The sequence below is a fragment of the Pseudopodoces humilis genome, chromosome 5 (genome assembly GCF_049639895.1).
Source record: "Pseudopodoces humilis isolate 2021_Gansu_Grassland_sample_001 chromosome 5, ASM4963989v1, whole genome shotgun sequence".
In the NCBI taxonomy this organism is placed as follows: domain Eukaryota; kingdom Metazoa; phylum Chordata; class Aves; order Passeriformes; family Paridae; genus Pseudopodoces; species Pseudopodoces humilis.
This window is the reverse complement of record NC_142204.1, coordinates 38650752-38672425: the sequence shown is the minus strand read 5'-3', so window position 1 is coordinate 38672425 and position 21674 is coordinate 38650752. Positions and strand designations below refer to the sequence as shown.

Genomic DNA, 21674 nt, shown 5'->3' with positions numbered 1-21674 from the left:
AAATGCTGCCTTCTTTTGAGATAATTTGTAGATTTTTATGTTCTTTCTGAAAAACTCAAAATTCGACCTTTCATTTACAGTATATGTCTCGAAGGAAACAAAATTTTCTAAGTGACTTTAGAGAAATTCCTTAACGAGCCTTTCCAAAATAAAACAGAAATGGGGCTAAATTTGGTAATAGAGTTTCTGCTATCCAAACAAGGACTTAATTTTTACACTGCACTTTCCTTCAGTCTTTACACTTTTTTGTACGTTGTCAGCATAAATTGTTTCCATCTATACCTGATGGAGAAGACCTTGTTCCTGATTGCTCTATATCTCCACCCCTCTGAATTTTTTTTCAATAGGTGCACTAGGCCTTCCAATGAGGGGAATGAGCAACAATACCCCTCAGTTAAATCGCAGCTTATCACAAGGCACTCAGTTACCGAGCCACGTAACGCCAACAACAGGGGTACCAACAATGTCACTTCACACGCCTCCATCTCCGAGCAGGTATTTATCGATAGCCGATATTTCTGCAATTGTGTCTTACTGCAGAGCTCTTGTTGAATGTTCTGCATATTTTGCCTCATACTTTACTGTCTGATAAATGAAAAAAAAAAGAAAAAAAGTGATTTCTATGGACCACTGCCTGTGTTAGGGAAATAGTACCATAAAAAAGTAAGGATTTACTGTAAGACAATATTTTTGTACGTAAAGGACAAATTGCTGGCAAATTCTGCTTCAGAATGTAAGAGGTTGTTACTTGATTGTACAGTTAAAATTCTGCTATGATGTCATACACTGCATAAGAATATAAAGATAATAGGTCTGAAGTGCTCGTTAGAAAAGAGCAGTAATATCTTTTCATATGTATGATAGTTAAGTGTTTATCTAAACCTGATGAAGGACTTGATTAGCATATAATGGGTCATTTGGTAATTCTGAAGAAATCCAGAACTGCATTAATTATAGAGAGTAATCCAAACACGTTATTTGGTCGCTAAGCACAAATTAAGTTGCAACAACTTGGAGTCCGTCCTGCGTTAGTAATCTAAATGAGTAGCCAAATACTGTTGTACAGATTCATCTCTGTGGATGATTTTTCTCTTTCAGGGGGATATTGCCTATGAATCCTAGGAATATGATGAACCACTCCCAGGTTGGTCAGGGCATTGGAATTCCCAGCAGGACAAACAGCATGAGCAGTTCAGGGTTAGGCAGCCCCAACAGAAGCTCTCCAAGCATAATATGTATGCCAAAGCAGCAACCCTCTCGACAACCTTTTACTGTGAACAGGTAAGGCTCTTTAATGAGACCATCCCTGTACACCCATAGACATGCTGCTCTGGAAATGTAATTTTTGTCCATTAGAATAAATCTTGAAATCTGTGTCGTGTACTCATATCTGGGCAATAAACTTTGACGTTCCTTGTAATGTTCTGTCAGGTCTTTAAAGCTCTTAACCTAAGTTCTCTTTCTGACTATTCAATTTCTGTTGCATCCACTTTAAAGTATGTGATGTTTCTCATGTAATTACCAAGCTTATTTTTGAAACATAGCTTGAATTTTCAGTGTATGCATCTGGTTTAAAATTGTTCATCCAGAACTTTGGGTGGAAGTAAGGCAAAATTTAAAAACATGTTACTCTGGAAGAGTAGTAAACTGATTCAGACATAGTAAGGATCTGCTATTTTATTTCTTTGAATTCTGGAATGATACAGAGAACAGTGGCTTGCTATTTGTTTAAGGATTTTGTGCTCGTTTGGATGCCAGAAGTTTTTCAGTTGCTTCTCTTTTTCTAACTCTGGGCAGGATACTAACATCACAAATCATTAGTCTTTAACTGTGTTAGAGTGCTGTGTTTATGCTTCGTTCATATTGATAAACTTGTAGTAAGCACTGTCTTAGTTCTAATTATTTAATGTGTGTAGTTACAGCTTAGCATGGCTGACTGCTTTTGAAGCTCAGTTCCATTACCTCATGATGCCTGTGCTCTGTGCTCCCAGTTAAGCCCTTTTTCTTCCTTCAGGCCCTTGCTTAGAGGTGTGACTATTGGACAGAGCACAAGCAAGCTCATGGTGGTCAGGTGCCACCACTAACCCAATCTAGTATTTTACAAAATAGATAAAGTGAAGGCTAACGTCACAGTTACCTGAATCTTAAACAGATTGTTTAGTTTAGTAGTTTCACACTGATACAGGCATACAGGTACTGTTCTCAAGCACAGCAAAATAGTGATCTGGTAATAGAAGTTTGTGGTCTTGGAGCATGAAAAGACTTTGTATCTTGCCTCTGATTATACAGAATTTACCTTTTCCATCCTGTCTAGTGGCAAGTAGAGCTGATAATTTTAAAGTATTTTAAATTATTTTAATACTTTAAAGTATTTTTGAAAATAAAATAAGTATTTTTAAATATTTTTGAAATTTGAGATCACAAACAGATGAAATAGTAATATACTTAAAAACTCTGTGTGTAGAGGACAATGATTCTGGATATGTTTAAATATCATTCAGCTGTAGGGTAGATAAAGGAATCCCTGTGTGTAGGAACATTTAGATTAAAATGCTCATCTTTTACTGTTTGCATTTCTCACTTTCAGTAAGCTACAAGTTTTACAAGTTGAGAAGGAAATATCTCTGAAACAATGACTGGCTCTTATTCCACAGTTTATTAATCTATGGAAGTATAGTAGTAGTACATACCCAATGGCTAATTGGCGTGTTTAACAAAATTTTGAAATTACTATTGGGGAAAAGAATTTATGGCATTTACTTGTCAGGTGCATTAATTATTTGACTTTCAAGAAGCATTTTTTGAATAGTTGCTTAGTTGGAGCAGTGAAAGTTTTTAGGTTAGGTTTTTGAACATGAATCATTTTTGAAGGTATTTCAAACTAGAGTTAAATGCTTCAGATTTGTAACTGTAAGAAGTTTGCATAGGTAAAATTTCCACTGGGGAACCATTTCTTATTTCTATTTATGGAAACTTCCAAAATATCAGCTTCTATCCTGTTACAGGGGAAAAGTGGATGTTGTGATTTCCCACAGGGCAGACATTCAGAATTTCACTCAGCTGGGGGCCTACCTTTGGGCTTCTCGACATCTCCAGATCCCATGGGATGAAACGGATTATTTGTGAAGGTGTCTGTGCAACAACAGTAGTCCTATATGATATTTAGATGTTTTCAAACATTTTTGCTTGACTATACGAAACTTCAGCTCGTGTCCTTGTATCACAGAGACCATCCCTCTGCTCACATTAGTGCCATTTGTACATGGTCATGATTGCACACCATTAACCGTTCAGCTTATAAAGGAGTCATGACAAACTTGGTCATTTTCATGATCCAGCTTCCCACCTGCCAATGAATGGATTACAGCCTGACTTTTAACTACTGCATTTAATGCTGCTTCGTTTTTGTATATGAAATTATTGAGTAATGATCATGTTAGTCATATCTTGTTTGTTGGGAGATGTCTTAATACACAATGGCTGTTTAAAAACTAAGCTATTTTGAAGTCATTCCAATTAACCTGATTGAGCAGTGCATGTTGCTGCTGCTCAGTGTTTTCAGAAAATAATTAAAAACCAAGTTCAGGCTAATATGGGTTGCTTAGGCTTGAAATAATTTCAGGTTTTTTCCCCCGCAATATCTTCCACTAGAAGTGCAAAGTGTGTATATCCTTTTGTCTGACTTCCTGGATTTTTTTCACAGTATGTCTGGATTTGGGATGAACAGGAATCAGGCATTTGGAATGAATAACTCCTTATCAAGTAACATTTTTAATGGAACGGGTGAGTTTACTCTCTTTAATGTTGACCTTAAGCAACAGTATTTTTTTTTTCAGTAAGTCTAATTAAAAATACTTTCTTCTGCTGGAGTGCAACTTGCTAATAATTTTCAGATGTTCCACAGAAACACTGCTCCAAGAGCAGCACTAGATTAACTGGTGCTACTTTATAGCAGTGGATTTTAATACTTTAGAAGACAAAGTGAAAGTAGTTCTGTAGTATGTTTGCTGTATGTCACATGCCTATAGATTATACTTACTCAGTTAGAAATGCAGAACAGCTCTTGAATTTGAAAAGGGTATTGGAGAAGAAAAGATTTATCCATGTTCTATGAAAACATTAGGTATGTAAAAGCAGTGGGAAAGCTTTTTTTTTAGTTTCCAGCTCCTTTTGAACAGCTGGTTTATCATGTGATCCTTTCAGTCAGTTGTTTAAATTGTGATTTTTCTCTGGGAATTACTTCTTCACCTGAATTTAATGAACTAGAGAGGGGAAAATATCTTTGTCCATAAACAATTTAGGTTGATGTGTGCTGACATTTCTGTATGTGGCTACATATTTGAAAGAACCTGAGGTGCTGGTGATGTCACAAGAGTGGAAGGTTTGGGCATTCCATAGGACACTGTGACATTTTTATAGAGCTGCAGCTCTGGCCTCACATATGTAGCATTTCCTGCTGCAAATCAGAAAGTGTTCCCATGTAACTTGCGCTGCATTGGCTTTCAGCTGCTTTGGCTTTATCTTACCTAAGGACAATAGAGCTCTTTGATGCTGCTGCTAATATGGGTTATTCTCTCAAATTTCTTCTTGATCTTCAAATTTAAAACAGATTTAAAAAAATTTCAATACCTATTCTAGAACTGTAATTTTGATAGTTTGCCTGTATTTTACATGTACCGTCTTTAATTCAAGAGGAGTAGACCTTACTAAATGCTACTGAATAGTTGTTGTTTGAATGCAAACTTCATACTAGTGCTCTTTAGTCTTGTAACACAAAGTTTGTACTTATTTGTAATAATTACAGAATGAGTAAAAAGATCAACTTGAATGAAAATATGAAACTTGAATGAAAATATGACCTACATTTATCTCGCTCATAATGAAGTCTTTGAAAAAAGTACCTAAGGGAGTACATAAAAATACCTGTTTTTATTGTAGATGGAAGTGAAAATGTGACAGGACTGGACCTCTCAGATTTTCCAGCACTAGCAGACAGAAACAGAAGGGAAGGAAGTGGCAATCCAACTCCATTAATAAATCCTTTAGCTGGAAGGGCACCCTATGGTAAGACCATACTTCTGAAAGCTCTTAGAATGAAATGAAATTTGCTTGATTCACCTTTTGCTGTTTGTAAGTCAATAAACAGTCTTTTCAAAAATGCCAGACAAGTGAGCTGCTAAGACTCATTTTTAAAAATGAAAAATCAACTGATTGGAGGTTCCCTTTCATAAGTATTAGAACTCATCTGTTTTAGTTTTACTGTCAACAGGGATTGTTGGGGGTTTTGGTCTGTATGGTATGATTGCTCTAAGACTGCTCACTCTATAAATTTCTTAGGTAATAGGTTTTATTCAAATTGCATGTTTACAAGAGCTGTTGATGTCTGAGTAGCAAATTGCAGGAATAGTATTTTATTAGTAGGTGTGTTACTGTGTAAAAAGTCATAAGCTGTAAACATACTGTAAGCTTTTGCTGTTTATTGATAGTATTTGTTGTACTGTTCAGTGTCACACTTATGATGAACATCAGATTTCAAAAAATAACCTGTAAGCATCAATTATTACCACTCAGATTCCAAGTATGTGTCGTATAATTCTTGCTGTACAGGTTAAAAATAATAAAAGGAAAAACCTTTAGGTGGATACAATTCTTATTATTTGGGTCTTGAAAAAATTCAGGTAAGCTTAGTGTGAGGCACAAAACTTTCTTTTTGTTACTGCTTCAGTAGATTTTGTTACGCATGTTGCATCAGCTACTTTGAAAAGCTGCTTTTATAACCATAAGTTATTTTTGTGACACTTGTCAAATTCTGAACCAAAAATAACCTAGTGTTTTCTAACTATAAAACGCTAGTGTCTTTCAGAGATAGCTCCTACTGTAGTTGGACAAAATAGATACCACATTATCAAGAGCAAGTAGCCTCATGGATTTGGCATAACCAGGGCCCTCTGCATAAGATAGCTGTGAGAAAGAGTTAAACAAGTTAAACTGAATTATTAAACACAGGAAAAAAGTGACTTCCCCACATAAAGACACTTAAAACTCACACCAAGCATGAGTGGAGACTTAATACAGTTAGGGGCTTATGTAAGACTTTGTCCAACATAAAATGGCTTGGGTTGGAAGGAACCTTAAAGACCATGTAGTTCCAGCTCTGAAAAAAGAAGACAGTATGTGAAAGACTGGTAGAGGACAGAAGGGAGATCCACACAGATGTACTTCCAGCACGGAACTTGAATTCAGTATTAAACAGCACTGCAGCATTAAAATACCTGTAATTGCTCTTGTGCTTACACCGTTTCCCCATTTTGGTGCTAGCATAGCTGTTTGCATGACTGCATGATAAACCACAAAAAAACGTCCTCTGAAGAGCCACCCTGAGCACCTACTTAGTGCAGCAGATATGTATGGAGGTAGAAACAACCAAAAAATTAAAATGTGAAATACATTGGATGTTGTCATCCAGCACAAAATATGGAGAGCACTGTTGGTTGTGGACAAGAAAGAGAAGGTTTGAAACACAGCAGAGACCTACTTTTCTCATGCTTAGTTATTCAGGAAAACTATACTTCAAATATCTTTTAGATGGAATAAGAATATCCATTAAAGTTAATTCATTATCAATTTTATTTGTGCAGTGGAAGAAATAGTAATAACTCTGGATGAAAAGACTGAACAGCAGAAACAAAATCAACTCAGTGTTGGGTTTTTTTTCTTAAATAAAGGAACTTTGATCTTTAATTCCAGAACACTGAAGAAAGTCATATGTTGTCATCTGAACCATTTTAGTCCTATCCATCTACTAAGAATCTTCAAAAAACAGGACCTAGACTTCCTTCTGTCTTCTGTTCCTCTAGTGCAGTGTTCTTTGCTACCAAATCGTTGTATTATGTCTCAGCAAAGTCCAGTCACCCTCGAGTGTGTGGCGTGGTGGCTTGTTTGGTTTGGTTTTAATTGGCATTTAAAAAAAGTTCCTGTTCACGTGTCAGAATCCATGTTCCAATGTGACTGGGCTGCTTTTTTTTAAGTTAGGGTCCGAGCACTGAGAGTTGCAGGGTAAATGTTTTCAGTTTTCTTACTGAAAGTAGGAGTAATTTTTATATTGCTGGCAAGTATTTCATTGTTGGCATGTTCTGCTGCAAGTTAGCTGGTTGTCCTTAGAGAATATGTGCTTCTGAAGAGATATACAAAAAAATTCTTCATGCACTTAGGGGTCAGAGAAAAAATGTATTATACTTTTAAAAGCAGTACATCCTTCATCAGTGGATTTACCTAAATGCAGCTTTAACAATGCCTGTAAAGATTATTTGATTATTTAGATGTGCAAAACAGGTGCAGTGGATGTGTCTATGAATTTAACCCAGAGTGTCAGCTCACACTTAAATTAGGCTTTAGTCTAATATGTGTGGATGTTTTGAATGAATATGCTTTGTTTTGCTTTACCTGTTTCTTAAGTCATCGCTATACAGCTTGCGCCTAATGAAAATGGACAGTAAGCAAGATCAGCCCAAAAAATACAATTTTTGCTTAGCAGTCATTTAATGTTTTTCTTGTTTTCATTTTGATGATAGTTGGAATGGTAACAAAACCAGCAAGTGAGCAGTCCCAGGACTTTTCAATACACAATGAAGATTTTCCAGCATTACCAGGCTCCAGCTACAAAGATCCAACATCGAGTAATGATGACAATAAATCTGTAAGTGAACCTTAAATCTTCTCTTATTTTCAGTGTTCATGCTTCTCTTGATGACTGTATTTTAAAATGGTCTGTGATTGTATTTGTAATAACAGATTTTCCAATTTACCCCTCTAAATTAATGAGAGATTTTGTATAAACAGCATTTGAAATGTAACTATGTAAATGGAATTTTTCAGCAATGTTTTTGGTCCAAACAGTCACCCTGCTTGGACATGTCAAAACTTATTTTTGAGAATTTATAATACTTTTTTAAGTTTGCAATTTTCTATCAGTTGTTTCTATCATTTTTTTGCTACTGATGCCTCTCATCAGTAGTAGTAATCTACACATGATAAGATTTTTCTTCAAAGTTGTCCAATTGCTTTAAAAATTAGGTGGTACAATATCACACATGGAGATATGGACTCAGCAGGAACAAGGTCTTTTAATAGAGAGCATTGATCACTATAGTGTAGACTGGTGAGGTACATTATATCTTAAGTATTGATAAAATTATTGTGCATTAGATATATAGCTTAAAGCACAAGATTATTAGCTTTTCTTCATTGTTTACTCTGAAAGCTTTGTAATAAAAAAACGATATTTTATGCAAATGAAAGGTGAATAAAATGTGGATATCAGAGGACACTTTCTACAGGATTTGACAAAATATTCTAATTTCTGATCGTATTTTTTGCAATTAGAAGTAATAAAACATTAATGACAGTGGCATAAATACTGGTGAATAAGTAGTAGACATGACTACAAACTCATGTAAGAACTAGAAAATGAACTGTTCAAAAAAAAGGACATGAGGAAGTCTGGCCTCCAAGTGTTGTGGGCAGTTTTATCATCAAGAAGGTGTTCTGATACAGTTAGTACTGTGTACAGTAAGGAGAGAGAGTAAATGTGATTAACTGTGTAAGTGTAGACTTTTTATAAAGGATATTAAAGCATAAGAAATTATACATATGGCAAATGCATTTTGTCAGTATATAGTTTCCTGGAGCATAGTCTGTTTTCTTGCCATAGTCTGGCATAGTGTTTATATCAGACATAGTGTTTACATGTCTTTCCTGATAGCCGTAAGTGTGCTAATCATATGTTGCTTGCACCTGAAATTGGCTTGAGTATTATCTGTTACTGTGTCATGGAGTGTTATGCAGGAGCAAGACTATGGGGAAAATCCATGATTTGATGAGTCCAAAAGAACCACTTTGTGATGTCCACTGTCTATTCCAGCTCGAGTGTAAAATAATTCATTCCTTTAGGCTGCAAACTTTTAGCCTATGAATAGTAATTCTGTATGACAGGTACACTTGGGAAAATGGTAAATAGTACATAAGGTTTGTCAGCAGAACTCAGGGGCTTCAACTTGATGCCATTTATTGGAGTGACTTGATGTACTGGCTTAAGAGTGCTTGACTGAAAAGATACGGTCAATAAGTATTTCTGTTTTGGTTTGTTTTCATCATATCAACTCTGCAAATTATTTTTGATAGAATTTGAGTACATCAGGCAAAACATCATCCAGCACAGATGGGCCCAAGTTTCCTGGAGATAAAAGTTCCACTACGCAAAACAACAACCAGCAGAAAAAAGGGATCCAGGTGTTACCTGATGGTATGTGTCATCCCACTTTTTCTGCCTTAAAAGTTTTGACAGTCATTTAGATAAACTTGTTGATTCCTCCACTTCTTAAAAGGAGAAAATTAATTTGTTCTTCTTGCCCAGGTCGGGTTACCAACATTCCTCAAGGGATGGTGACGGACCAGTTTGGAATGATTGGCTTGTTAACATTCATCAGGGCAGCAGAGACAGATCCAGGAATGGTACATCTTGCATTAGGAAGTGATTTAACAACACTAGGTCTCAATCTCAACTCTCCTGAGTAAGTTTCTGGGTTTTAATCCTATCTTCACTTTTGGTTTTATTACACTGTCATTCATAGTCCATTCACTTAATTCACTTGCCTATCAAACCCACAAGCTAGTTTGCCAAACAAAATTTGAAAATGTAATGACTGTAAAATAAAATTTTCATAACAAAGAGAACTGTGCTTCAGGGCAAACTTTCAATAAACCTAGTGGCTTTTCTTATTCTCTTAACTTCTTTAGGACTTTCTTCAAGGAATTGACAGTATATTGTTTATAAATGTAATGTATACTTTCCTTTTCTAATAATAGTATTCCTTGGAGATAGCTGCAGTTAACTCTCAGCAGTTTGGGGATAAATTATATTTATATAGTGTAATGATGAACATAACACCTGCAGTGTTAGGATGCACTAAAGATTAATTTCAATGAAAGTGTAGTTTTTATAGTTAACTTCCAGTGACTCAGTTCACCCAAGTGAGCTAGTTTAGTCATCTTAGTTTGCTATAGAGGCACTGGGGAGAAAAGTAGTTGGTGACTGCACTAATGGTAGGAGAAGTGCTTAAGACAGGTGAGATGAATAACCAGCCAACCCAGGGTGCCTCTCTTTCTCCATTACTTACAGAAGGAACTCAGATCAGTTTGGACAAAACTGGTTTCTTTTAGGTGACTGCAGTTGTGAAAAAAAACTAATTCCTAGTGCTTTGACTTCCAGCTGAAAATCTCACACCTTTTTGTTTCATCACAGATTTATATAGTGTTACCCTTATAGACAGAGTAGTATATGTATTTTAAGGTTTGCACTTACTATATTAAAAAAAAACAAAGACCAGACAGCATTCATACATAGTTTCCCTCTTTCATGATGAATGTGGATATCAAGCACAGGAAAAATAGCTCCTTGCTATTCTGCCTTTCTTAGCAGCTATGCTGTAAATATCTGTATTTCTGGTATTTAATTATTATATATAGTATATTTAGGCTCCTGGATGGAGAGGATAGGGTTAACATTGGATGCAGACAGTTCCTGTACTATAAAGCTTGTTTTACTTTATGCCGCAGAAAAGCTTTGAAAACAACCCATGCAGACCTTGGTAGCTGGCCTGCTATCTTTCCTTATGTTAAATGTTCTTCACTTGCTCTCTAGATTGTTGATTGAAAAACTAAAACAATGTCACATACGAAAAGGCTAATTTTTCTGCCCTGTGTGGTAGTTTGGTTGGTAAAAGAACCTGTGTGACATAAAAACTTAGCACAATAACTGTTCTTTTAGAAACAAAATTTTAGAATTCTGTATATATTGCCAGTGGTTTAAATTATCCCTTCTAACTCCTGTTTTGAAGAAGAATAAAATCTTTACTGGTAAGTTTTAAAAAGCAACTTGTCAGTATAAATTTTTCCTCCCCTTTTAAATCATAGGCTAATAAATCAGAACCCACCAGGTTTTGTGACAACTATTCCTAGTTAAATTGAAACCCAGCATAATAACACTGGATACCTGAAAAAGACCGGGACCTCTGGTGCCTAACTTGAAGGAAAGATAGATTCAAAATGAAATCTTGACCCTGTAGTTTCCCATGACAGTTTAAATGCAGCCTTGCTCTGTATATGAAAAAGAAAATAAACAAATATAACTGCTTTAATTTCCTTCTTCCTCCTCACCCCAGCTAGGGACAGCTTTTAGGTATATGAAATGGATTATGGAGGGGCTATTTTCTTTGGTTGGTTTGGAGGTTAATTTTTATAAATAGATGCTTTTCTTCTCCTTTCAGAAATCTTTATCCCAAATTTGCATCCCCATGGGCATCATCACCTTGTCGACCTCAAGACATAGGTAAGAGAGAAATAACTATTAAATTCAATAATAATATTTGCAAATTATATTCATTTACATGTCTTAATAGTTGCATCAATTCCGATTCTTTTTTAGACTTCCATGTTCCATCTGAATACTTAACTAACATTCACATTAGGGATAAGGTGAGTACGTGTGTGTGTGTGTGTGTGCATTTTTTGCTAATGTATTACCAGTAATTTTCTTTCAGATAGATAATGTTCAAAATCAGTCCATTTTGTGCGTGTCCTCAGTCTTTCTGGAAGCAGAAGTATGTTAACAGGCCGATTGGACACATCAAGCACCCATTTTATCTTACAAAAATAGAATGGGCATGCAAAAAAATAGCTAAAAAGCACAGTATGTTTTTAAGAGTTTGCCCTTTGTGTGAAGTTGAAGATTTTGTGATACAATTCAAATAGCAAATTAAATGGAGGTATTTCTTCTTGAGATAAGTTCAGAATTGTGTTCTCATTTATCTGATGGATTCCGTATCTACATGAAAAGGGATTTTTTGAGATATGTTTTCTTTAAACTGTTTCTAGGGATCATTGAGAAGTAGCATAAGAAATTTTCGTAGTGTAACTTAATAGGATGTGGAAGGAGAAAATACATGCAGAACTTGTTTTTTAGGTTTTTTCAAATAAAATAAGTAGATGGGAATACACAGATACAGGGAGAAAATTCTGTCTTGCTGATTTGTTACATCTGTATTTTTCTGTTGTATTCTTTAACTTGGAAAGGTTAACAAAATGTGAAGAAAAATTGATTATTTTAATAATTATTACTCCTCTTGTATTAGAATATAATTTTCAACACACTTAGAAGGATGGAAGTTCTGGATGTATCCTTGTGTTATTTAAGTGGGGTAGTGTGTTTTAAAAACATTTATCTATTGTGATTTTTCATCCTCATTTTCTTCAATCTTTTGCAGCTGGCTGCAATAAAACTTGGCCGATATGGAGAAGATCTCCTGTTTTATCTCTATTACATGAATGGAGGAGATGTATTACAGCTATTAGCAGCAGTAGAGCTGTACGTTCAAACTATTTTGTCAGTCTTATATGAGTTAATCTATTGCAGTAATGAAATGGCAGATGTTAAAAAACAAAACAAAACACAGAACACCCAAACAAGCTAAACATTGAAAGCAAGAAGCTTAGTCAATCCTGAATTGTAAATCTTTTTTTTAAAATACCTCCTCCAACCTTGGTGCCATTTTGTACAGAGTTTTTTTACATTTCTGTAGTGGAAATCAAAAGCCCATCTCATGTATTTTGCGTTATAAAGCAATGTGGAAAAAAATGGCAGGTGCCAGTCATTATTGAATATGTAACTTACTTGTCACCAACAAAATAAGAACAAGTAAATACTCATAAAAAGAATTTGTTGTTAGTACCTACCAGACTTGAAGTTATGCATGTGTTTTAGTTTGAGGTGTAATAACGATATGGAAGAGGTATGAAATCACAGGTTTAACCATGTCGTAGAAATTTTGTTTGGGTTTGAATACATTGTACAGTTCTGATTGAAACCTTTAAAGTCAGTTAATTAAGTTGATTTCAGATAACTAACACTAAGAATTATTTTTCCTTTCTATTACAAATGAAAGATTTAACCGGGATTGGAGATACCACAAAGAAGAGCGAGTATGGATCACCAGGGCACCCGGCATGGAGCCAACAATGAAAACCAATACGTATGAGAGGGGAACATATTACTTCTTTGACTGTCTTAACTGGAGGAAAGTAGCTAAGGTATCTCTTTTCCCTTGTGTAGATATTTTACATCTGTCAGCCATGTATTTTTATGAAGACGAGTACAACACAAAAATCTTCACAAAAATCTCAAACTTTTTAATCTCCTGTTATTTAGGTTCATTACCTTAATTTCTGATGTCTGAGAGAAAAAGTTGTCTGAAACACTGGCTTGCTTGTGGAAAATAAGGAGCTGCCTCTCTTATTTCCAGTTTTCTTTGGGAGGTAGAAGGACATAAGACTTCTTTTAGGAGTTTGGTTAAAATTGAAAGCTCTTCCCACAGCATAGATTTGAAGAATGGAAAGCATTATTTGGCATTTTAGAAGTCATACTTGCAAATATTTTATTACTTTGCTTTTGAAAATTAAATAGGATGCCACCACACCTCACTTAGGAATTTAAAATGGATGTGGGATGGGTGCAGGGAATGCTTTTCTGATTTTTGGGTACAATCTCTCCTTAACCATACTTAGGAATTCCATGCTCTGTTGTTTGAAAATCAGAGTTTTTTGAAATAAATAGCTTCTTCTAAAGAGGAGGCATATTTCCATCATGCTTTTTTTCTATATTGTAGACCAAGAGGCATTAAAAAATCAGAAAGCTATAGCTTTTTCTCATCCCAGCTGTCATAATCTATTTGTCCCATTCTGTCCATTAATACTGTCAATAATGTTCTATGTCAGACCATCTGTAGGTCCTGTATCACACTCCTGTTTTCTCTAAAAAAACAACACATCAAATCAGATTAACCTTGAGGCCTTGAACTCATTAGATGTCATTACAGCGTGTTGTAACTATACTTTGTGGTTCCATGTGTTTAGGGTGTTTCTTAGAGTAAGAAATCTTTTCACTTGCAGCCCAACTTATGAATTGTTTGCTGAAAAGGCATTTCATTTCTGTGGGCAAGTTGTATCTATACACTTGGAGATTAGGGAACATTACATGAAATAGTTACATGTCTGTTGATATGTTTTGAAACATCCATTTTAAAGAGGGTAAAGTTTAGTGTCCTTCTGTCTGTACAGCAGTTTGCCATCTGGACATAACTGGATACATGCTCTTTTTATTTCCTTCCCCACTTCCTCCAGCCAGTAATTTTGCATAGTTGATGCAAACTCCCTCAGAAATTAACATTCTAGTTCCCCTGAAGGATATGGGAGGTTCTTTAGTCCAATTGCATGTGTGACTCCTTGCTTCTGCTGCCACAGGAAAACCCAAGAATCTGTACCTGACAGTTTCAGTGGTGAGCCCTGCTTTTATGGTTTTCCTAAATGCAAGGTAATTCCAAAACTTCTAAACAAAAGCACCACTCCTCAAAAACAAAACACTAACAAAAGGAAGGTTTTTGTTTCTACTTGAATTATTAATTTGCTGCATGGTATACTTCCTTAGTTTCCCCAAGATGCTGTGAAAAGCTATTTTATTATTGCCCAAGATCATCAGAGGGGAAGTAATTACCTTTTGAAAGAATAGATTTCTTTTCTGGAGTCAACTGAGTGTGTTCCATTTATTTTTGAGCAACAAGCCTCGTGTAGTTTCACATATCAATGGAATTGTGGTTTTTGCTTGTGTGGACACACAACATTTCTTTTTCCTAGGAGGAGGTGGTGCCCATTGTGTAAGGATAGTAACCTCTTCAGTGTCTCCTTTTTCTAACTGTAGTAAATGTATGCAGCTGCTATTTGATGTTTAGCATTACTTTTTAAGACCGTATTGTGTCTGTTCGGAATCCTGAGTGCTATTCTGAAACTCAGCCTCCAGTGCTTGAGTGATGTACACTCTATCCTCCTGTTGGGCTTCCTCAGATACTGGAGAGATAGGAAAACTGCTGTTCTCTGAATGGTTTTTCACAAGATCTACATAGATTCTCTTCTTATTTGCATGCTGAAGGTAATTCCCCCCAACATTAAGAAGCAATTGATAGCTAGTAAGGAGAGGGATAGTACTTTATAAAGTTTTGCACTTGAAGTGGTATTGCAACAAGGAATATGATTATTTTATTTATCTCCCCCCCGCAATGTCCGCAAGAAGCAATAATATCTTTTCTTCTAGGCTTGTGTATTCCATAATGCAAAAAAATTTAATGGGAATATTACTTTGAAATTTTTATTTAACTTGGAGCAGGCAAATTGAGCATTGATCACAAGGAGCTAGAGAATGATTTTGGGGCAAATTGAGATTTTTGTTGCATGGAAAAGGAGTTGCATACTAGAAATAATTCTGTGACATTTTCACCTTTGATAAATAAATACAAACTTTAGTTGCATGTCATGTAATCTTAGCATTCTGTCATAATGTTGTTACTCTGCTGTTGCTCTGGTATTAATTTCTGGAGTAGACATTTCTTCTGAGGAGGACTAACACAGACCCACCCTAACAAGAACAGCAATAGTTGGTAACACTGTGTTGCTTTGGATACAAAGATCAGTATGGCCAAGGAATTTTTTTCTAAGAAATGCAGAAGCATTAATAAATACTTCAGGAAATTAGACATATAAGGAGCTGGATAAAAAGGAATTCTGATAAATTGCAATCTCTTATTATAACTGTTATATTATTAGTGGATGCTGGGAATATCAAGTCTTTAGAAGGCCACAATAATAATTGCTTCTTAACAGTTCCACTAGTCCTTTTTTGAAGCAGGCATACAGGAATACTTGCACATAAATAACTGTCTTATATGTGCATATTCAGTTATTTTTCAAGGTGCTTTATAAATTTGGTTCTTGTTCTAGTGTAGGTGCTCAAATACAGGGCAGCACATACTCTAATGTGTTGTGCTTTGCAGACATAGTGTATTTTGCATTATGAGCTTACATATTTATTGTCCCTATTTTAAATTGCACTGCAGTATGAAGTATTGCTGCAGTGAAATACAGCAGGTTGCCTTAGATAACACAGCTAAATCTAAAGACTTAACGTTTGTAAAAATATAAACTAGTTGTGATCTAGTAGATTTAGTGTTCTGGATTGGTTTTAACGAAAGTAAATAAGTCTGAATAACTTCTTTCAAGAAAAATCAAATAATATATTAATCTTTTTTATTAAACTGTAGGCTCTACTTTTATAATCTTAATAGATAATAATAGACTGAAGAAGGAAATTCAGCAAAGTAGCTGAGTCATGAGAATTCCTAAAGTATTAGGAAATAAAATCAAATTGATTCTGACATACGGTAGTAAAAAGTGAAAAAATGTGGATGACAAACTTTAAATTCACCTTAAATGCAAAGTTAAAAAGTAGAAAAATTTGGATTATGGATGTTTGTTTATGGTTTTTCATCCTATGGCATGTGGGAAGTATGCTGAGATAAATACATTGATTTTTTTTCACTGAGGTTTTGGCTGTAGTTTGCTGCTGTTGAGGAGACATGAGAGAGGAAGGGAAGTAGCTCTGACACCAAAAGTGCTTTCTCCAATTGCACATTTACTGAAATCCTGACTTAAGTTGTCTGAAGTAAGCTGCTTGAATTTCTCCTCCTTACTTTTCAGTAAGGAGAATTAATTTAAGTACAAGATTATAAAGGCCTTTTACATTGATGTTATAGTTCTAAAATATGGATTTTGTTATGGGAGAGAATATTAAATTTTTAAGTGTTTATTTGCTTGTCAGGGCTGCTGTCTAGATGAAATTATTCCCTATCCTGTCAAGATCAGTATTAATTGAAATAGTTTCATAATTACTATAAAGTTAAATTTATTATTCCAGTAAAGATGTAGCATAGTATTTCATCTCAGCCACTAAAGTGGGTCTTTGCTTCCATCTTTAAGTCAGTATAAATGCTACTTTTAAGTTCCATTTTGAATTTTTAAGCTAGCCCATGGTATTTCTACCCTCTGCTCTCATGGATTTACATAATCCAGAGTATTTTGTCCTTTAGATACTACCTATTCTGCTAACTTCTTTGTTGAGTTTTACTGTAACTGCTATTGATTATCCTAAGCAATCCTCTCCTACCTTAGGTATCCTTGCCTGTTACTGTTTGTACATGTACAAACTGATTAACTTTGCTATCAAAGCAAGTTTTCAGGATGACATGAGAAGTGTTTATTTTCTTTGCATAGCACAACTTATTTAGTGTCACACATGCTGTAAGTTTTCACGCACATTCAGTATTCATTATCCCTGGTTAATAAAAGATATTTAAGTTTTAATTATTACCTCCATGTGGAAAAGAAAGCAATTTAACACATTTATCAATGGATAAATAGAATATTTTTACATTTTATTTCTATTTGTTTATGTTAAATAATAACACTGCTGCAGTTGGCATCCTAAACCACAGTGGCAAAAGCAAAAAACATAAAGCTTACCTGTAATGTAAGTATTTGCCCCTATGTAATAAGTAACTGGTTTTTAGTTTCCAGAAATACTGGTCAATTAATTATTTTTTAGGTATTGTCAGATAGAACTTCAGGTGTTCTTATATGCTACTGGATATTGAATTTTAGCTTTACTGACACTGGGATCCAAATCAAGAAGACTGTTTTAAGCCTGTTAATTTTAGCAGTCAATTACAGTTTGAAGTATGAACTCACATTCTTCTAGAGAAAATTTGGTAGGGAAACATACTCCTTCTGAAGGAGGGACTTCCAGTTTGTGGGATACAAAGGATTGCTCAGCCCCCCTAAGCATTCATTCCAGACACCTCATTTGCATCTCCCGCTGCCAATAGAGGCTCACAACAACCTTAAGTTTGGAAAACCCTTTTTTAGCATACTGATCCTGTCTGGTTTCTTGCTCTGTCTTACCAGTTTAATTAGCAACTTTCCATGGGTAGTTTCAAAGGCATTTCAGAGCTTCTGGAAGTTCAGTTAACTGACTGAAGCTGACCATTGGTTGATAGTATCTGCAGGCTCTTCCATGATTATGTGAAAGACAGAAACTTTGGCAGCCATGAAAGGCAGAGGAAGCTTGAGTGATATCTTCTCTATGATAAAATGACTGCAGAATTACTGGAGGTCATGGAATCATAGAATGGTTTGGGTTGGAAGAAACATTAAAGATCATCTAGTTCAACTGCTGTACCATGGACAAGAACATTTTCCACTAGACCAGATTGCTCAAAGCCCCATCTGATGTGGTTTTAAAGACATGCAGGGATGGGGTAGCCACAGCTTCTCTGGGTAGCCGGTTCCAGTGCCTCACTACCCTCATAGTAAAGAATTTATTTCTAATACCCAATCTAAATGCTGCTCTTCTTCAGTTTAAAGCCACTTCCCCTTGTCCTATCACTGTGCCTTTGCAAAAAGTCCCTCTCAATCCTTCCTGTAGGCCCCCTAAGATCCCCCCAACCTAATCCAGCCTTTGACACCAAAGTACATGTATGGACTTACACCCTTTGATCTTGCTTCTTACCCAAGGGGGTAGTAGCATCTCTTCAGTCTCAGCATATGTGTATCTGCTCAAAAAGAGAACATACACCAACTGGCATGCAGTTCTTACTAGGAATGCCAGAAACAATTCACTTTAGTATATATGACCTAAAAAAGTCCAAACAAACAAACACACCACCTAAATAAATGTACAACCCCCAAAATGCAATCAACCAGAAAAACCCGCACAAACAAAAAAAAACCAAAAAAGACCTTAAAAAAATCCTTGGTAGGAGTAGAGAGGCAGGAACTAGAGATGAAGTAGATGTGCAACATTTCAGTGCAGATGGCTGTAACCTCACATAGGTTTTGCTAGGGTTTTTCAGTCTTAGGGACAGTATTCTCAGGGGAGTACAGAATGCTTCACATTTTCCACTGTTTTGTTTCCTTACCATGCTGAATGTTTTTTCTATGCTAAATGGACCTAAAAAAAGAAGAGAGGTCTGAGAGTTGGATTTCCTAGATTTTATTTCTGTTCTTGCATTAATTTAGCACAGATTTACGTGTACTGAAATACTATACTATTTAATCACTTTGGAGAATATTCTAAAATAATCTCTTCATTACTCAAGTGTTTTCATCTCCATGTGAAAATAGCAGGCTAAGTTTGCTTTGCAGATACAGATGATGTTCTGCTGAGGTTCTCCACCAAGTTAGATAAAATAAATTACTGTGCATGTCCCAAGTTCTTGTTACTGAATTACCAAGAATTACCTCTAAAGAACAGTTCTGAAGCTTCTGCTTATCCTGTTTCTTGAATGAAGATAAAATAGGGATGAGACACAGTTAAGCGTATGAAAGGGTCTGGAAAATACAAGATTTCAGGTTTGATGGGTCTGGGGCTTAAATATGACTATGAAGTGTGGAGGAATATTTTGATGTATTTTGGCTGAAGTGAGTTTCTGTACCTGGACATTTTCACAGAATCATTTAGGTTAGAAAAGTCCTCCAAGGTCAAATCCAGCCTTTGATTACCACCATGTCAAACAGACCTTAGCACTAAGTCCAGTTGTTTCTTGAATACTTCCCTGATGTCCAACATGAACCTCCCCTGGTGCATCATGAAGCTATTTGGTCTGGTAGTGTGACATAAAAATATTCCCAAACTTTGGTTCATCCAGAATAAGCCTCTGTACTCCTGACATGTTAAAATACAACTTCTGTTTATAATTCAGCTCATGCTGTGATTGTGTATTTGTGTTTTGTGTATGAGCATATATAAAATTGTTTGAGGTTATAACAAGGGTTCTGAGGGTCATGTAGCATTCAAAAGAATAGGAGAGCCTACATGTTGGAGGTGTAATTCCTTAGGATTGTTGTAATTTACTGATTTTTTTTCTCCTTAAAATACAGAATTCAAGATAGCAAAGTTCTGTGGTTTAACTTAGGATAAGTTAGTACTTGATCTCCTCTGTACTTCTGCTTTTCAAGTATGGCTGGTAGACCAGATCTTGACAGGTAAATGATACATTATTTTATTTGAGTTTGTCTTTTTCTTTTTTTTTTTTTTTCAACTGCAGGAGTTCCACCTGGAATATGACAAATTAGAAGAAAGGCCTCATCTGCCATCAACTTTCAACTACAACCCTGCTCAGCAAGCCTTCTAAAGACTTCCCTTTTCTTGGGGTATGGCTGTCTCAGCACAATACTCAACATAACTGCAGAACTGATGTGGCTCAGGCATCCTGGTTTTAATTCCTTGAGGATCTGGCAATTGGCTCATGCGAAGGGTCACCATTTGAGGTCCTGCCTTACTAATTATGTGCTGCCCAACAACTAAATTTGTAATTGTTTTTCTTTAGTTTGAGCAGGGTCTGAATTTTTGTTTCTGTTTTCTTTTTTGCCAGCAGACAAGCTTGGGTCTGTAAAGACAAGCGAGTACACTGACAAAAGTTTACCACTTAGTTTTCCAAAATGTAAAAACAAAAAAAAAGAAAAAAGACAAAAAATTAGACAACAAAATTTGCATTGTTCATTGTAGCACTATTGGTAATAAAAAATGTTTGTGCATTTTTATGTGAAGATCCTTCTCGTATTTCATTTGGAAAGATGAGCAAGGTTTGCTTCCTTCATTTTACTTCCCCTTCTGTTTTTGAAAGGCAGTTTTCGCCAAGCTTAATGCAAGAATATCTGACTGTTTAGAAGAAAGATATTGCCACAGTCTCTGGTTAGTTTCCAGAGTTGTGTATTACTGAGCTTCATCTTTCCAGAATGAGCAAAACACTGTCCAGTCTTTGTTACGATTTTGTAATAAATGTGTACATTTTTTTTAAATTTTTGGACATCACATGAATAAAGGTATGTATGTACGAATGTGTATATATTATATATATGACATCTATTTTGGAAAATGTTTGCCCTGCTGTACCTCATTTTTAGGAGGTGTGCATGGATGCAATATATGAAAACGGGACATTCTGGAACTGCTGGTCAGGGGACTACTTTGTCGCCCTGTGCACTAAAGGGCCAGATTTTCAGCAGCCAAGGACATCCATACCCAAGTGAATGTGATGGGACTTAAAGAAGTGAACTGAGACAATTCACTCTGGCTGTTTGAACAGCAGCGTTTCATAGGAAGAGAAAAAAAAAAAAGATCAATCTTGTATTTTCTGACCACATAAAGGCTTCTTCTCTTTGTAATAAAGTAGAAAAGCTCTCCTCACTGCAGTGTTGACTTTGATTTGAGATTGTGAAATTATTTCTTCAACAGTGAAAAATGGAGAAAAAAATTGAAGTATTAAAACTATCGAGCTGTACAGTGGTTAAGACACTTGAAGAGTCTTTTTGCTGCTGACAAGTAAATTTATGAGAATTTCATATTCTTTTCCACAGTAATGTTTCCACGGCCAAAAACTTTGGTTAACCTTGGTTTCAGATCCCCTCTCTATAATAGGAGATAGTTTTTAGAAAGATGGGTGGGTACAATGATGGAAAGATGCTTCATGAATTTGTCACTTGGGTGAAGTTTGGGTTAGGAGGTTGGAACTGATCACAGCTTAGTTCCATGTTATTTTCCCACTTAAAACAGAAATACATTTCATTTGGTGATTGCTATTACTTGAACTTCCAGATGCAAATAAACGTGAATATGGACTGGTTCTGAAAACTTTAACTGTTCTGAATGGAGAAAGAAAAACCTGAACTGTTGGGATGGT

At 35.6% G+C, this 21674-nt stretch overlaps 1 protein-coding gene across 2 annotated transcripts in view; it reads left to right on the top strand.

Annotated features, from left to right (window-relative positions):
- Positions 1 to 21181, top strand: part of CNOT2 (CCR4-NOT transcription complex subunit 2) — an 82259-nt gene extending 61078 nt beyond the window's left edge. For both annotated transcript variants that reach the window (XM_014249062.2, XM_088055779.1), the window contains exons 4-15: positions 348 to 495; positions 1099 to 1281; positions 3704 to 3783; positions 4939 to 5064; positions 7572 to 7696; positions 9181 to 9301; positions 9413 to 9569; positions 11325 to 11386; positions 11483 to 11532; positions 12321 to 12421; positions 12999 to 13143; positions 20040 to 21181. In XM_014249062.2, coding sequence (XP_014104537.1) covers positions 348 to 495; positions 1099 to 1281; positions 3704 to 3783; positions 4939 to 5064; positions 7572 to 7696; positions 9181 to 9301; positions 9413 to 9569; positions 11325 to 11386; positions 11483 to 11532; positions 12321 to 12421; positions 12999 to 13143; positions 20040 to 20126 — 1385 coding nt within the window. In that variant the 3' untranslated portion in view covers positions 20127 to 21181. The remainder of the gene's footprint in view (positions 1 to 347; positions 496 to 1098; positions 1282 to 3703; positions 3784 to 4938; positions 5065 to 7571; positions 7697 to 9180; positions 9302 to 9412; positions 9570 to 11324; positions 11387 to 11482; positions 11533 to 12320; positions 12422 to 12998; positions 13144 to 20039) is intronic.
- Positions 21182 to 21674: the final 493 nt, after the last annotated feature.